Source organism: Schistocerca serialis, chromosome 1, assembly GCF_023864345.2.
Source record: "Schistocerca serialis cubense isolate TAMUIC-IGC-003099 chromosome 1, iqSchSeri2.2, whole genome shotgun sequence".
NCBI lineage: Eukaryota > Metazoa > Arthropoda > Insecta > Orthoptera > Acrididae > Schistocerca > Schistocerca serialis.
Window position 1 is genome coordinate 16,864,634 of NC_064638.1, and position 19,168 is coordinate 16,883,801.

At 43.0% G+C, this 19,168-nt stretch overlaps 1 protein-coding gene across 8 annotated transcripts in view; it reads right to left on the reverse strand.

Moving 5' to 3' along the window:
• LOC126460492 (NAD(+) hydrolase sarm1-like) overlaps positions 1 to 19,168 on the reverse strand; it is a 1,203,839-nt gene that overhangs the window by 150,023 nt on the left and 1,034,648 nt on the right. For 7 of the 8 annotated variants that reach the window (XM_050095920.1, XM_050095919.1, XM_050095918.1 and 4 more), the window contains one exon: positions 17,610 to 17,717. The exons of the other annotated variant lie outside the window; for it this stretch is intronic. In XM_050095920.1, coding sequence (XP_049951877.1) covers positions 17,610 to 17,717 — 108 coding nt within the window. The remainder of the gene's footprint in view (positions 1 to 17,609; positions 17,718 to 19,168) is intronic. 8 annotated transcript variants of the gene reach the window in all.

Consider the following 19,168-nt stretch of genomic DNA (forward strand, 5'->3'; position numbering starts at 1 on the left):
TGCAACAAAAATTGTACTGTCAATTGTTAAAGAGAGCGTCAAAATGGAAATAGATTCTAACTTAGCCAGTGATCCAGTTTGGCTTTAGATTAGGGAAAGCAGAGAATCAGTATTGGCACTATTATACATTTTCGAATAAAGATTACAACTACACAGAAAAAAACATATATTACATTGATTGACCCAGAAAAAGCATTTGGCATCGTCGGTTGCCCACTTTAGATATCTGGGAGAGGTAATCCAACCATCAGGATTGAACTCAATAGCCAATAAAGGTAGAATCAAAAGATTACCAAAAGCATATAAGCTCACTTGGAATCACTATATTAATAAATCTATTTCTGTCAATGCGAAACTAAGGCATTACAACACAGTAGTCCTACCAGAAACACATTATGCTGCAGAAACTACAGTGATTCATGGTCGTGCGAAGATCAGAGGGATAGAAATGAGCGTTTGGCGTCATTGGCCGGGAGGCCCCCTGTCCACACTGGGCGACCTGCGCGCCGGATGGAGATGAAATTATGATGAAGACAGCACAACACCCAGTCCTTGAGCGGAGAAAATCCACGACCCAGCCGGGAATCGAGCCCGGGCCCGTAGAACGCTGCCCACTCAGCTGTCGGGGCGGACATCAAAGAGATTGAAAACCAGGAAAGAAAAAATCTGAGGAAAATATATGGACCAGTGTTTCGGGAAGGAACTTTGGTGAAGAGGCAATCTAGAGAGATTTACAAAGACTTAGAAACAACAACAGACACGTCAATGGCAGCGGAGGAGGAGAAGATGGACTTCGGTACGACGGGGCTGGCGGAAGAAGGGAAGAGGCAGCCTCTTGTCCAAGGCCAAAATGGACAGAGGGCACCCCGACATCGTCTGTTGCACATGTTAGTGGCTGCTGAATAAGTAATATTCCAGGCTAACAACCTGGTCTTACTTTGGAAATTCAGGAATGACTTTAGATTCCCTACTTTTTAAAATTTACAGCCTCAAGTCAAAAAATGGAAAGTTCGCACAATGGACGCTCTATCCAAGGTGGTAACTCTGATGACGAATCCACCATTACATCATGTAGTGCAATGGGACCTAGGATTCTGGAGAGTCCCAACATTTGCGGTGAAGAAGAAATGGAATATATTGAAGAGCCTTCCAAGTTTCAGTTCATGAAGAAGTACTACTTTGGAACATAAAATATAAATTCTCTTCTGAAAATTGGGAAACAAAAGGAATTAGAATTATTTCTGCAGAAGAACGATATACAAATTATAGCGGTCCAGGAAACACGATTCTTAGATGAGAATGTAGTTGACACACAACATCATAGAGTTTATAAAGGGAAACCAGCTGTGAGAATAATGGAAAACATGCCGATGTCTGAAACAGCATTTTAAGCACACAAAAAATCGTAGACAGTGTAACAGAATTTAGATCGAATTCAGCAAGAATATCCATGTTAACAATAAAGTGCAAGAATAAAAGTTACACCCTCATACACTGTCATGCACCTATAAATGCTGACAACAGAAGAAATGTGGAGAAAGCAAATCAATTTTGGGTTCCTTTAAAATTTGAAATTTCTATCAAACCTAAAAAGAATGTTAACATGCTTCCTGGCGACTTCAATACGCAAATTGGGAGGGAAAAGAAATTTAGGAATATTGTAATTGAATATCCAGCACACTCAAGAACAGACAGAAATTGTGAAAGACTGATCAATATGTGTAAAATGTCCACATATTTCCGCAAACTACCAAGAAAAGCCGAAACTTGGAGACATCCTAATCCAAACCTAGGAGAATTTCAACTGGATGACGTAGCCATATATAAAAGGTGTATCAAGGAAATTATGAATCTTAAAACAGAAATGGGGAAATCGATTCAGATTAAAAGAAAATTTCTCCCATCTAAAACATAAATATGACCAAGAAAGTGATCAGGTACAACAACACTACAACTAGTATTACAAAAGAAAATATAGAAAAATTAAGAGAAGAAATTGGGAAACGTAAAGAAGGTGATTGGCGCGAACTCCAGAAACTCAAGTAGCAGAGAGAAATTTAGGTTTGGCCAAGAATAAAAAGAAGACATGGTGGAATGAGGAGTGTGAAGAAGCACTAACACAAAGAGCTCAAAAATGGAGAAAATGGAGATGTTCCAAAAAAGACAAAGACCTTGAACAATTCAGACAACAAAGGAAAGAAACATCAAATACAATCCGGAAAATCAAAAGAAACCTTGAAAATTCTCAGCTTATTGAAATAGAAGAACATTTCACATAAAAAATACTACAAATTTTTACCATACTTTTAAACACATACTTAAAGGATAACAGGTACCACGTATTTGTTTCAAAGTTGAAAATGGCCAAATGGGATTAGATAACAAAAAAAATTGTTAAATTTTAGCCAAATTATTTGAAAAGCTGTTAAAGTGTCCGGTTCCCACAGATAAATTAGACTTTCCAGTGACACATCAAAATCTAGAGGAAGACTTCCCACCAACAGAGTTAGAAATTCATGAAGCCATCAAAACACTCAAAAACAATAAAGCAAGTGGTGAAGACTTCACAGCCGGCCGGAGTGGCCGTGAGGTTCTGGGCGCTACAGTCTGGAGCCGAGCGACCGCTAAGGTCGCAGGTTCGAATCCTGCCTCGGGCATGGACGTGTGTGATGTCCTTAGGTTAGTTAGGTTTAATTAATTCTAAGTTCTAGGCGACTGATGACCTCAGAAGTTAAGTTGCATAGTGCACAGAGCCATTTTTTGAAGACTTCACTACAGCAGAAATATTAAAGTGGTCATAAACAAAAATCATAAAGGATCTACAGCTGTTTTATGAGAAATTTGGAAAATTGAAAAGATTCCATTTGAATGGAAAACTGCAGTAATCCACCTGCTGCATAAAAAGGGAGACAAACAATATGTCAATAATTACAGAGGAGTGTAACTTCTGCCAGTGGCATACAAAATATTAGCAAAAATTCTCCTGAACAGAGTGGTAGATGCTTTAGACAAACAACTGGGAGAATATCAGGGTGGTTTTCGAAAGGAAAGATCCTGTGCAGAACACATTTTTGACTTAAAGTCGACAATTTGCCATAGAATGTTAACCAGCAAATCCATAATATTGTCATTTATTGATTTCAAGAAAGAATTTGATTGTATAGACAGAGAAACAATAGATAAGGTCATTAGAGAATTTGGTGTTAAATCAAAATTAGCAAATATAATTCGTGAAACACTAACAGGTGCAATATCGAAAGTCAAATTTATGGGAGAAGTATCTCAGCCATTTGAAATAAAAACTGGTGTTAGACAAGGTAATGGCTTATCACCTTTACTGTTTAATTGTGTTCTAGAAAAAATATAAGGATCTGGAATTCGGAGTTAAAAAATCACAACATTGAACCAATAACTCTGAGAAGGAAAACAAATGGAATTAAGGTAAACTGCTTGGCCTTTGCGGACGATTTTGGAATACTTTCAGAAAACGTGACAGAAGCAGTTATCCAAATAAACCTTCTGGAAAAAATTGCAAAAAGAACTGGTCTGAAAATTTCAGCTGAAAAAATAAAATTCGTGAAAAATATAAAAAATGCCCCAAAATACATAGAAACACAAATAAGTAAAACGGAGCGAGTAAATAAATTTAAATATCTTGGAGAAACTATATTACAGAATGGACTAGAAAAATCTGCAATAGATGTAAGAATTGACAAAATGGAAACAGCATATGGTTTGAACAAAATATTTAGAACAAGAAATGTATATTTAGAAAAACAAAACTAAAACACTAAACCACAGTGGTACGACCAGTATGTTTATATGGATCTGAATGTCTAACGATGAACTATAAGATGGAGAGACTAGAGGTACTGGAAAGAAGGATTATTAGAAAAATAATAGGTGCAATAAAAAGTGCATATGGTTGGAAAATCAGAAATAATGAGGAGATCTACAAAAATACAGAGAAAATATCTGAAGTAATGGCTAAACGAGGATTAACCTTTTTCGGACACCTCTACCGAATGGATGGAAATAGACTAACAAAACAAATACTCCTATATATCTGGAAGAAGAAATCGAAAATAGCGTGGATTACAGAAGTAAGGAAAGATCTAAAAAGAAACAACATCAAAGAATAATAAATAGCAGAAAGAAACCCTTTTAAAAATAAAATACTAAACCTGGAAGGCTTTCAAAGCAGAAGAAATAAAAAAACCGGGTACAACAGAAGAAAGGAAGAGAATTCATGGGGAGAAAATGAGGGAATAGTGGAAAAATAGGAAACAACAACAAAGGAAGAAGAGGAACTGAAGTTGTTAACGTGATCCTAGTTGGTCAATACGATCGTAAAAAAAAAAAGAAAAACACCATTAGAAAGAGAAGGACGAAATTTTATGGGCAGGATGAATAAAACCAGGCTGAGATAGTGAACAAGAGCAAAAACAAGACAAAGTGGATCACTGAAACAGACGAAGACATTAAAGAACTGGGTATCACACAAGAGAACATACCCAATAGAGAACAGTTTAGAAACACACACTTAAACAAGAACACACGGAGAACAGAACGGGAAAAAGATGATCGGTAGAACACAAGAGAGAACACAGGGAATTTGGGAAGAACGAGAAAAGAAGAAGAAATCATGGCTACTCAGGTTCAATCGCACTTTTTCGCGGTACAACACGTGAGAGCAAATGACTAAAACAATCGATGATTTTTTTATTTCCGAGTATGCACTATGGTTGATCTTTGAAGAAGCTATAAATTTCAATTTCTTCTAGAGCATCCATTAATCTGTCTTTCTCTACCCTATCTCTTAAGGATTCTTCGATGTTGCTGGTGTTATGATTATAGGTTCGTAGATGTGCACTAAATGATGATTTACAGCTCTTCCTAACGTTTGTGTGCCCTCCGAATCTGCTGGAGAAATATCTACCTGTTTGCCCCACACATAAATTTTCACATTCTCCACACTTAATTTTATGATTGTGTAAATGGTTTTGTTTCACGGGTTGTCCTTACTTTGTTCGAGCGGAAACCGATTCGTGCACTAGTTTTACGAAAATTATCGGTTATTCTGCCTGATAGTAGGAAGTTGTAAGAAATTTAATACACTAATAGAAAATAATAAACTTTTGAAACACACTGTAAAGTTACGAATGCCATTGATGTAGCTGCCCAGAATACAGACGTATGCATGCATGCACATAAAAAAAAGGTCGTCTTAGTCGATACAGTAAATCTATTAGAAACGATTGACATTATAAAAAAAGACCCTACAAAAACACAACAAAATTAGAGCATTCGAAATTTACGCAATTACTGAGTTCCTACAGTTGATCTTATCTTTCAATTACTTTAAATTCCAAGATGAGATATATTCACAACCACATGGTGTTGCAATGGGTAGTTGTGTTGCTAGCACACTGGCAGGTATATTCGTAAGCCATTTAGAGAACCTATTCTTTAAAAATACACTGATACTCCTAGTAAGCTTTTATATTACAAGATGTATGTAGACGATACTCCTCTTAATTGGCACAATTGATGAAATCGGAAGTACGCTTTCATAATTTGTGTACACCCAAAAATTGTTTTAACTACGGAATTAGAAACACAACAGTCCATTAATTTTTTAGATTTGATGTTTAAGAATGACAATGGCACCCATAAATTCGGAATTGTTTGGAAATCAACTCGCACTAACAGCATAATCCTCAACATTTTGTGCCACCCAGAAATGCATAAGAAACTCTTCTTTTCACTACTTTACCGATATAACCATTAACTTCCGATTAGGACAAAACGAAATTACCGAAGAGGTACAGTACAACATATAGCAACAAACAACGGCTACAAGGGCTGTTAAGGTACACAGAATGTATACTACCACTTTGCGTAAGAAGAGCACAATATAGATAAAGAAATAACACTAGCAAGAGAAGCAGAAGCAGAATAAAAAAATCGGGACACGTGCGAGCAGAACTCGCACAGCAAGGTCTCCGTACAAAATTATGGATAATCTATCCCGGGAATCGAGGTTCTCGACGATTATTGCCTGATATCGAAATCAGTACCGGCAGGCTATTCGTCCGCGCGTAGCTAGAAAAAGGGCTCTTAACAGACGGACGGACAATCGGATAACAAATGATAATATTTCTTCGTGTGATATTGCAAATAAACAGTTCTCGGATTTTTCCGTAACTAGTAACGTGAAAGCTTACTTCTTGTCAAATTCCACGATTCTAGGTTCACGGGAAGTACCCTACAAGTTATGATGAGTGAGTTTGCGAGTATCAAAATATGTGACATAAATGGTCGTAATTTTTTTTTTACTGTATTGACTTTGCAGATTTAATTTTTTACACCGCTAAGGGACTGTAGACCGTAATGTGTGGCATAAATTTCAACTACAAGTTGTTTCCCGTTCCCGGCACAAACGGTTCTTAATAGTAGGACAGAGAGACAACAAAGCGATCCTATAAAGTATACGGACTGAAGCGACGAATGAAACGCCGCAGCCCAGTCTGCCGCTCACCGGCCCGATGTGCTGACCGCGACGAGGCTCTGCGCGACTGGCGACTGGCGACTGGCGACTGGCGCCTACCCCGGCGCGGCGCGGCGCGGCTCGCTCCTCAGCCCCGATTGCTATTCACGCATTGGCCTTTTTGGTATTGCCCCTAAACTCGAGCAGCATCCTGTATTTTGATCCTATAAGGGTTCCGTTTTTGCCGATTCAACTACAGAATCCTAAGAAACTAAACACGTTGCTTTACCTTATTACGGTACCATATCAGAGAGAATTTTCGCCAAACAAATGTAAGAATCGGGTTCCGCTCGAGCAAGAACGTAGGGACCATAGTCAGACACACAATTCGCAAAACTAAACCCATTTACACGATCAGGGATTTATAAAATCAAATGTGGAGAGTGTGAAAATTTCTGTGTGGAGCAAACGGGTAGATGTTTCTTCACGAAACTGAGGGAGCACTCAGACGTAAGCAAGAACTGTAAATCTTAATTCAGTGCACATCTACGAACCTACAATCATAAAACCAGCAGCACGGAGGAATGTTTAAGATACTGCACAGGAATAGAGAAAGACTAACGGATGCTAAGGAAGAAATTCGAGAGCCTTCAAAGAAAAACCACAATACGTACTCAATGAACAAACAGATGTCTGAACTAAAATTTTTCTCGATTGTTTTAACATTTACTCTAATATACGAGGGGTGTCCAATGAGTAATGAAACCATTTTTTTCTGAAAGCAAGTTGGTTTTATAGAGGATTTCAATACATAGAGGGTTTACAAAACCCTATTTTACAATACGATCTTCGTCGAACGCGGCAACCTTACGCCACCTCACTGGAAGGGCCTGTGCCCACGTAGTGAAACTGTACTGGTCGACGTCGGAGCCAACGTCCTGTAGCACCAGTAACTTCCACGCGAGCCAGGTAGGCACTGCTTCCCACGGAGTGTACCGTACACTGGGCCACACAAACGCAAACCGGAAGGAGAGTGATCCAGGCTGTAGGGTGAATGACGAAGAACAGTTCAATGACGTTTTGTGACCTCCCCTCGGGTGTGCAAATTTGCGCGAGGTCGCATATTGTCATCGTAGTCCCTCCAAGATGGCTGCCGGCTCGGTTGTGGCTCGATGTCGGCTCCGTGTTGGAACGTGGTGTTCACGTGGTAGAAGTGGATCTCAACGACTAGCGTTTGTTCTCACAAGTCCCGGAAGTGACATTCGTCGTGGTGCGCGACATTTGAAAGAGAAATCGGGTGGGATTAGAGAGCCCGAGCGATAAAAGTTTTAAATTGCAATCGGTAACGCCAGCGTGGAGGGATCGCCGGCCTGCCGCGGCGCTCGGCCTACGTTGCGTCACGCGTGGCGCGTCGTCGGCCGGACCAACACCACCCAACATGAGACGGTGCCGGCCGGAGCCGCGCGCCGGCTGGGGGCCGCCTCAGCCGCTGCTGGCAGCCGCGGGCCGCCCACTCAGCAGGGCCCGGCGAGTGACTGGCTGCGGCAGCAGGTGTCACGGCGTGGCCGTGGGCGGCTCACACACTGAGCCACTAGGGGCACGAGCATCAGACACTCCGCCAAGTTTACGTCCACGTCCGCGTTAGTACGCCGACACTAGAGCAAGTACCTTCCTTTAATCTGGCGGCAACATCTGCAAATAGTGATGGCGCGACCCGATCCCCGGGTACGAGCGTACCGCAGAAGTCAGACGGTGGGAACGGCACACCGGCCGGAGCAGCTAGCTCGAGGGGGAGGCTACGCCGCAAACATCAGACGTGGAGAGAAAGCGAACAGAAACTCTCGATCATATTCTCGCAGATTTCCGAGCTGAATTAAAACAAAAAAGGGTATCCTCAACAATTGCTGTACTTGTCAGACAAGAAATTTGGTCACTTGATCTTGGTCACGCCAAACACACAGGTAACAAAGAGAAACCAAAAGTGGAAAATGAAAGACTAAGAAATGAACTTGCAGTCGCCAATGCGCCTGACGCATCATTCAGAAGTGCCGAAGTAGAAGCGAAAATAGAGGCACTCCAGGAAGACAATTACAAACTCCGAACGGAAATGCCAAATTCCCAAAGTATGCTGCTGTAGATTCTGTTCCTAGTGTCACGAAACGCACATTCGAAATGATTAGTAAAATTGAGAAAGTAAATGCAGTAAAAACAAGTGTTGTGTTTTTTAAGCTAACAACCAATCAGGACACGAGGGCGATACGGGATACGTTGACGAAAACGATTAATCCACTTCAGGATAAAATCAAAATAAGCGGGATCACGTCAACAACAAACACAATGATTCGTTCAAAAATGGCTCTGAACACTATGCTACTTAACTTCTGAGGTCATCAGTCGCATAGAACTTAGAACTAATTAAACCTAACTAACCTAAGGACATCACACACATCCATGCCCGAGGCAGGATTCGAACCTGCGACCGTAGCGGTCACGCGGTTCCAGACTAAAGCGCCTAGAACCGCACGGCCACACCTGCCGGCAACACAATGATTATCGAAACCGAGACGAAGACGGATGCCATGAAAATCGTAGAGGAAACATCGCAGCTGAAGGACATTAAACCCGAAGAGGCCCGTAAAAACAGACCGGTAATGACCACATAAAACGTCCCCACGTATATTTCGAACAAGAATTTTATGGTGGGGCTGTATGAGATTAACCTCAGTGAGGACGTCACCAGAGAAATGTTTAACGAAGAAGTGAAGCTGAAGTTTGAAACGGGACAGAAACTCAAGCGTACGATGAACAACCTTATTGAGGTTAGTCCTCTAAAATGGTATGTCCTTATGTAAAGAGAACGGATATACATACATTTCGAGGCGCTTCGTAAGGATGCAGAAATGCTACACATTCTATGACTAATCATACCCAGTTAAGCGCTACAGGCGAGACGGAGCCGTCTGCTACAAATGTGCCGAACCGGGACACATCCAAACCGATTTTCCCGAAAAGGCGGTTGGTTCCGTACCATGTATGTCCTGAAACCGTAGTTGCAACAAATCAGGTGGTCCGGAATGCCTCACGTACAAACAGTTACTTGAAAAACTGATCGCAGACACAGACTACAATTATCAAAAGTGTGTCTACTAAGACCACGGCATGTCATGAGGACCTCCATTACGCGCATACGAAGACATTCAGCGCCGGAAACACAAGTCTCAGAACGAGGTCAGGGCGCCGCGCAACTGCATGGCTGCAACAGGCGGGCTTTCTCCCGGAGACGTCCGACAACACTGAAATCCACCCACCCGTCTTTGGTTGCCAACAAAGCGGTTCAGTGCCATTACTCACAGACAACGGAACACATCGATCTACTGCGCATGCAAGGTGCCGAGGACTATGAGGTACCCAGGCACCTAAAACGTGAAATGTACCAATGGGCTACCATTGAGACATGCTTTCTGTTAAGAATATTTCTCTGACTCGTGATGACTGGGTGTTGTGTGATGTCCTTAGGTTAGTTAGGTTTAAGTAGTTCTAAGTTCTAGGGGACTGATGACCTCAGATGTTAAGTCCCATAGTGCTCAGAGCCATTTTTTTGTTAAGAATAGAAGAATTAGAAATAGAATTAGTTAGTAATGATCGTGTAAAGCGTAGACATCACAAACAAGAACAATAGGAAATTAATGATGACATGTGCACCAACAACTATCCAGCTCCTGAAACATGTGCAGACACCCAAGGATACACCCAACACACAGACATAGGAAAAAGCACCGTGACAGAACACAAACATGACACACCGAAACACAACAGGGCCTACAACACCGAAAAGTGTGAAACCCACATCAAACCAGTGACGTTCACCTCGGGGGGGGGGGGGGGGGGGGGGGGTGTTCAGAAACACGAATAACACAGTACACAGTATCACAAGGCATGATGATGAACAGCATGGAAGGGAAAAAGTGAAAACTTGACGATTCCAAAAGCACACAAACAAACAGACAACCCAACACAATTTCTACCACGTAAGCTCGAACGTAAAACAAGGACACGACACAAAACGGGAAATACAGACACCCACAACACACTTGCAGCCCGAGCAGACAGCGAGAGAATCATCAGACCCACACAACACGGATCTTTGGGAACAGACGACATTTTAAAGCTGGAAGAAAAATACACCTTTTGAGGCTAGAAAACAGACGCACCTCCCAAACAACTTCGTTACTTGCGACTAGAATTGGCAACTCGAAAGGTGCCACAATCTGCTATCCGACGACCGAGCTGATAGTCAAAGTTTTGCTGTACAGTCTATAAAATGTGTACAAAGACCTTGCGAGGGCCCGCGGACGAGTATACTTCGATCACAATCAATAGGGATCTAAATGTTTTGTATCCAGCCGACATCTATGAAAATAGACACTAGTTGGCATGGAGCTATCTACACCAGTGGGCAGAGTGCACTCAGAGGAGGTCTGCTTGCAGGAACCCCACACCAGGAACGGCAAACTAACAGGTTTCGGCCACAGGCAAACCATCGTAACAGGTACATGCAATGCTAAGAGTGCGATCGTTGTCACCAATCGAAACGTTACAGTTACACAGATAGCTCACCGATGTAACGAACACCTCGCAACAGTGGAAATAGTGCACGGAGGCAAGGAGAAGATTATTGTGTCGTTATACGGGCAGCACTCGCACCACATTGAGCCATATCTCAGTTACATGAGAGACGTTGTCGGATACGCCAGTAACAGAAACTTATTAATAGCTGCAGGCATACATGCTAGGTCGACTATATGCCATGCTGACACAACGGACGACCAGGGGCACCAAGTCCACGAGCAGTTAAGTGAACGCAACCTCTACATCGCCGACAGTCCGAATCGGCCGCCCACATACACAGCGCCGCCGGGAGCCAGCAGCAGGATTGACAAACAACTGCAAATGCAGATGCACCGCCACTTATGACGGGCTGCGAGGTCACGGATGGCGCTTCTCACAGCGGCGGCGACGCTGTTATCGTGAACACAGACACACAGCTACACACCACTACACAGCACATAAGGCCAACTGGGCAAAACTAAGACGTATGACTCACACCTTACCACTACACGCAGTTGAGGGGTCAGAGGAATATATAGCAAATGCTTTGACTGGATTCGTATTCGGGAGGACGACGGTTGAAACCGGCGTCCGGTTATGCAGGTTAGGTTTCCCGTGATTTCCCTAAATCACTCCATCAAATGCCGGGACGGTTCATTTGAAATGTTACGGCCGATTTTCTTTCCCATCCTTGACACAACATGAGCTTGTGCTCCCTCTGTAATGACCACAATGTCGACTGGACGTTAAACTCAATCTTCCTCACTTCCTTCACAGGTGTGAAGGAACGCGCACATGTGTCGCAGCCTCCTAATAGGCCATCTTCCACGGATGCTGGAAGACGTTTCACTGCAGACTAGGAGAACCGTGGTACCAGCACGGTGGCCATTCAACCATGGTGCACGAACCGTTTCCAAATCGTTGGATTGGACGCAGAGGACCTCTATCTTGGCCGGCCTGTTTCCTGCATATGTCGCCTATAGACTTTTCACTGTGGGGAAACGTAAAAGACGCTGTCTACAAGATGATACCAACTATACCAGAAGATACGCAACGATGTATTACTTAGCCCGCTCGGACATCTCCGCTGAAATGTGCAGCAGTCGTTCCACACCGGACTGGAAGCGGGTGTTGGCGCTGCTGGTGGTCATTTTGAACACAACCTGTGATGGTCAACTGTCTCGACGCTGGTCAGAACCCACATGACCAGTGTATACACACGTGTTGTCCTCTAGTTTGTGCTGCTACAGGAACTACACGTGTGTCCATGTGGGAACTTTTCAAATTACGATACGTCGCAAACGACTCGCACTAGAATGCTGCAACTAACACCATTCACATTCTAATTTGCCCTACGCTTAGTTTGTTAATGTCAACAGGTATTGTTCCATTAAAAAAAAAAAAAAAAAGACGTGATTGGCTAACGTTACGAGCTTCTGACTACCAGTCCATTCTGTGAAAATCACAGATGAGTAGCACTTGCCGTCTCCACAGTGTTTGCGTTGCAAGTTTTAGGTGACTCACCATGTATGTAAACACTGAAAATTGCAGTACATAAAATGGAGCCAGCCGGAGTGGCCGAGCGGTTCTAGGCACTACAGTCTGGAACCGCGCGACCGCTGACCGCTACGGTCGCAGGTTCGAATCCTGCCTCGGGCATGGATGTGTGTGATGTCCTTAGATTAGTTAGGTTTAAGTCGCTCTACGTTCTAGGGGACTGATGACCTCAGAAGTTAAGTCCCATAGTGCTCAGAGCCATTTTTTGAGTTAAGTCCCATGGTGCTCAGAGCCATTTGAACCATTTTGAACATAAAATGGATTATTGACTAGCATCACTGACTTGTTGTTCTATCATGCGCATATTACATTTTATCTCTGCGTAATGTAAACCTATGTGTCAAAATCTTGTAAGTATATGATGTCAACAAACTACAAAATTGGTTGTACGTAATGTTAATTCCACTTTACATAGTCCTCTTTAACGTTGTATTATGTTTCGTAGACACTTGAAAACAGCTTAATACCAAAATTTCAATAGTGAAAACATTTACGGGCGAAAGCAAGATGACATCGTCGAGGGGAAAAAATTACCTTCGAGATGGTACCGAGTTATTCATGCTCACATTAAGATCTCACAGTATTAAAATCTTACGCACAATCTCACTGTTCTACTACTTGTAAATACACTACTGTGTGTACGGTAAGCTGTGAGATTTTGAATGGTGCACGTAAATGTGGTGTATGTATGTATGTAAGTGCATGTGCGTGATTCAAAGTTGTTTCCTGCACCGCTATCTCTGAAAATTGGGAATTAATGTGGTCGCAAACAATTTAGTTGTTATGATCTATCTGGCTTACTCGGTGGAGCTGTTATTTTCACGTTTCTGGGTCTGAAGGGGAATTACTGTAGCGACATTGAAGCCGTACTGCTAGTACGCTCCATTTAAACAGTTTGCGTACTACTATTAACATGGTACTTACTGGCATAACAAAATTTTTTCATTCTTATGATCATAAAATATTCCCTATAGGTATAAGAGTGGATCTACCTTCGTTTTACTTTTCCGTGTCAGACTTCTGAATTCCTATCTACATCATTCCACTAGTGTGTGACTGCCTGACGTTTGGTGGTGATGGGCTGTACAAAGGTGGCGGACCAGCCAAAGGCAGACTGTAGCGGGCTTGGACAAAGTATAACTTGTGGAAAGGCAAAGCAAAGACATCGCCTGTAAGTTTCAGAAGCGATCGACAGAGTCGAGAGTAGTGCGTGTCAGGCGGCAACAACCAATAAGAGAGGTTGTAATGGGACACCCTTTTTCTAACATAACCTTCTTTTATAGAAGCAGCCGATACCAGGATTAATCCCGAATCTGGTATAGCTGAACATTATCGGCTGTTTCAGTGAAAGACTTTAATTTGATTTTGTGTACGATGTATTAAATGTCAAACTAAAATGTGTAAAAAGACACTAATTTGTTACACTCTGTATGTACCCTTAACATTACTCTTCTTTTAAAAATATTTGAAATTACGAAAATATCTGGCATACTTAAAATTCATATTATTAAATGCACAATCTAACGCGAATTATTATATTTATTTCTGGATTCATTTAGAAGATAATGATATAATGGAGTAATGATTCTACTTTAGTCAAGAAAGTTTGTAAGCTCTTATGCTTTGTAACTTCTTTAGAATATTGTTGAGCACTGCAGAATGTAAGTAGTAGTGGGCATGCCTTTAATGGAATCAGACGTGTTTTTGATTGTGTCACTACTAATGTAATTTGTGGTGTGATAGAAGTGGAAGTTGTTAAGACGGTGTGCTGTTGAAAAATGTGTCAAAGAATAAAATTCAGGAACAATACAGGCAAATCTTCATCAGTTATTTAGTCATCAGGAATCCACAGCGTTATAAATAAAAATTTGAGCAAGACTTGGAGCCAACAACAAGATGAGAAAATGAAGATAAGTAAAAAGCTTTTCTTTTGTATATCTTATGCCTCTCAATGCGTTTGAAAATAATGACGAGACTAAGAGAATTTTAACAGTGATGTGTGGGAGGGTAAGATTACAAGGTTCACCGCCAGGCGGTTTGAACAAGGAGGCGTCTCCGTAAGTCCGTCATGCTGGTGCACCGCTGGACGGCTGGCGTGAGGGGTGGACGTTGCTGATGTTGGATGAAGCGTTCGAAATGGGTCGTTTCCAGTCAGAAAACGATTTAATCATCATAATTTTCTTGTTATAACGTAGTTGGTATACTATGGTCATGTACATTAAGTGTGAGTGTTGGCCATCAGCTATGCACGTTGTTTGCAGAGTAACAGTGAGTAAATTTGAGGGAATGTTTCGAGTCACTGCTTAGTTAGTACAGTTTTGTGGGATAAAGTTAACTTTCATACCAATTTTCTTTGTGATGTGGTCACGAGCACACGTTCGTGCCACTTCTGTGAGCGTAGATTCACAACTAAAAAGTTAAGGTTTTGCGTGTTTTTAAGCATATTAAAAGCTTGCCACAGAGAACAAAAGCCGGACCATAGTATTTTCACTCAGTTATTTTACAAACTGTAGGCAGTTTTCTTTGTGATTTGTAATGCACCTATTGCGCTCGCCACGTAGGTGCGTGGAATCTGTTCTGCTCCCAGGTGAGGTATCGGAGTATGCTAAAGTGCATTAATGTTTTCCAAAAGTGATTCTATGAAGTTTGATGTCCCCTTTATTCAGAATTTTTGTTCGATTTTAACTTGTTCTTTGTGAGTGAAGTTTACCCACATGTGCAGTAGTAGTAGTTCACGTGGTACATAAATTTGATAGTGATTCAGATGTTATTTAATTTCCTGCAGTACCATATAATAATCTTGATGCCTTTCCTAATAATTTAGAAATTTTCGGTGAATTGCATTTGCGAATCCTAACGCACCGCCGGCCGGTGCAGCCGAGCGGTTCTAGGCGCTTCAGTCTGGAACCTTGCGACCGCTACGGTCTCAGGTTCGAATCCTGCCTCGGGCATGATTGTGTGTGATTTCCTCAGGTTAGTTAGGTTTAAGTAGTTCTAAGTTCTACGGGACTGATGACCTCAGATGTTAAGTCCCATAGTGCTCAGAGCCATTTGAACCATTGTTTGATCCTAACGGACCCCACGCGTTCCCGCCATTGTGAATTCGTTACTCTCTGTCCTTGCATGCATTTTATTTTCCCTTAGTGTGCAATAGTAACCCTTAAAAGCTATTTTCATTAATTTATCTCAAATTCTTCTTCGCGGTAGGTTTTATCTAATGGTTCACATGGCTCTGAGCACTATGGGACTTAACATCTGAGGTCATCAGTTCCGTAGAACTTAGAACTACTTAAACATAACTAGCCTAAGGACATCACACACATCCACGCCCGAGGCAGGAGTCCAATCTGCGACCGTAGCGGTCACGCGGTTCGAGACTGAAGCGCCTAGAACCGCTCGGCCACCTCGGCCGCCTAGGTTTTATCTGTTGAGTCCATTCACACGAATTTGCTTTCCTGAACGGCATCAGATACAATCACAGCTCTGACAGTGCGTAACGTAATTTGTGCACAAACCCCCTCTGCAATCTGTTTTGTTTCGCTTGCCTACAGTGCAAGCTGGCGCAATTAGTCTCAATACCTGCTATGCGCAGAATCTATCTCCTAGCTGCACATTTTACTTGTTTTGTGTGATTATGATGTTGTATGGATCTACGTGGAACAACAATCGATTTAATCCATCCCTCTTTCACACAGCGTGACGGAAGTTCCATTTCTGTATGTAAGAGACCAAATAACGTAAAATTCATTACTATTAGTCGAACATAAAACTCAACTACAGCTATTAGTCCAAACGTGATTACTATTCTTAGAATCAATGTCATATTTACATCATCTAATGTTGAAGGTAGTGCTCTAGATCAATAAATGTGGATAATTTTTAAAAACCACATATTGAGGACAATATAACCAGATCACCAGTCCTTTCCCTACTAGGTGAAGATTGTGGTGAATTCCATTCCAAAGAATGATTTGAAATATAAAAAAAAATGCAGAAGGAAGGATTAAACATTCCATTTGGTCACGATCAGGCAAAAGGAAACTGAATTTGTTGGTTCGTGGTGCAGCTAGCATTATCCACTGCGTTAAGTTCACTAGATGTTAGGTTCCGCGTAAAACAGTAAATATAATTAAAATCGGGCTATTATTGTTAATCAGCAGAACTGTGCGAAGAACCCCAGCATCTGGTGAGATGTTAAGACGTGCATAGGAAGTATCGGAGAGCAGGTACGGGTATAACGCCACATTAAACAGTCTTGAATACAGAGACAAACAGCGCAGATTACGGAAGTATTTGCAATCACGTACCGTTGAGCTACAGCTAACCACATCAGTGGTAAAGGTACAGCTTTCTTTGCACGACACTTGGACAACCTGCCTAGCTGTCTCGGTCAGGTCCCGGTCTCGGTCTGCGGGTAGCCACAGTCACTGTTTACCAGCGCCGTAGAATAATTAAATGCCGTCGTACTTAAACCACAAGGCTATGCCAAACTGTCGCAAGAAACGTCCTTCGCCAAAAAACGCCGACTGCGGGCAGAGGACTAATACGTTTGCGACGTCATACAAGCAAATAGAATGCCGGATGCGACGCCTCTCTTATAAACACTCTGTCCCTGTCAGTTAAATTATACACCGAGCCAATTTGGACCTCCTCATTTATTAGACACACCTAGCGTCGTGGTGCAGGGGCCGAATTGAGACGTTTCTTGCGTCACGTTCTTTAGGTTAGCCTCTTAAGTCCATGTGAGACTGTTTCATTCTTCGACTGTGCCAGGAAACCCTCAGCAGTGCGGCGAAGAGTGTTCCGTTGACAGTTTGGATGGAGAGCAAACAGCGAGCAGCGAAATCTTCACTGACCACGACAGGGAGACAGCTCGCCAGCCGCAGTGTGCAAGAAAAACGGCTGGAAGCCCAGAGCTGTGCAAATCGTTTCAGCAGTTGAACGAAAGCCTTACCTGCGTGACGGCGGCCGCCTGGGGGCGGACGAGGGCCTTCTTGTGCAGGCTGTCCATCACGGAGGCCACGTCCCCGTTGTCGGCGCTCTCCACGGGCAGGTCCGACATCTGCAACAGAAGTCGCCGCGCTGCAGTCTCGTGTCGAGGCAGTAACGCCGCACCAGCTAGTCCACTGTTTTGCTGGGCAGAAGAAAGGCCTGTACATCCGATGCACGAAAGAATCTTGACAGACAGCAGTTTGAAAGATCCACAAGCTGTTCGAAAACAACGCCGGTCACACTCTTTCCTAGACTGGCCCTGTGAGAGGCGCACCCAATTATATTTGTACTGGTGACCCGCCCCATCTTCGCACAGGTGGCACCAAGTATCTGTACCCTCTGTATTGGTCTGGCACAGCGATAATTTTGTTTATGGGCCACTGCGAAAGGTTAAGATTAAAACTCAGAGAATGGCGTTAGGTAACTGAATATCATCACTTACACTTGGTGCAAACAATTTAGTCTATAATCTCTGAGAATTTTCGGCAGGGACGAATATTACTAGCTCCGTATTTGACTGGCGTTTGGAGTGACATCTCGTAACAAAGGTGGGAACTGCGAGCTACTGCACCAGCGAGTCCACCCGACAGCAGCGCCAGTTCTACCGAGCTGCGGCCACTCCCCAGCCGCGCGTCTCCAGTGGCAGTTGTGCCCGAGCTACGGCGACTGGCAGTGTCAGTTCTGGCCGACCTACGGCCAAATGCTCGCTGCCAGACTCCGGCGCCAGTTCTGCCCGATCTGCTGTCACACGACTCCAGTGCCGGTTCTATTCGAGCTAAGGCTGCCGCCTGTCCACCCGACTCCACTGCCAGTCTACTCGAGCTATCGTCACTCACTGGTCATCCGATTCCACGATTCCAGCGCCAGTTCTACGCTAGCTAAGGCCACCCACTGGCACCCGAAGTAGGGGGGCAAGGGGGGTGCTGGGCCACTTTGTTAGTGCGGGTTGCCTACATCAAGGGCGAACCTATTGTTCTCCTTTCATTGACAGGCACTTAACCTATTGTCCATCGCCCCACCGCCCCCTCCTCCTCCCCATCGCTGCTACGTGTACACTTTCGAGTCTGAGTTATTGGACTAGGCCCCCTCTCACTCTTATCAATTTTATTACTTAATTAAATTGATCAATTAGTTAACCTCTCTGGTGGGAAAGTGCTACGCCCCCCTGCCATACTCCCCAGATCAGAAGTTCAAATTCCGTCATGACAATGCAACCTCTACTAACCTAAGAAAATAGTGGGAAGATGATTTATGTCACATTGACTACTTAATTAAATTGATCAATTAATTAACCTCTCTGGTGAGAATGTCTCACAACCCCCTGAGGGGAAGTTCAAATTCCGTCAGGTCAATGCAACCTCTACTAACCTAAGAAAATCCGATCGCCACCTCTTCCTAGGAAATGGCGGGAAAAAGACTCAGCTGATCGATCATTTGGAGGATATCTGATTGTAGTGTATGGAATATTGTTTAAACAATTTAGACATTGTGTGGAATAGTGTTTATTTAAACAATTTAGGG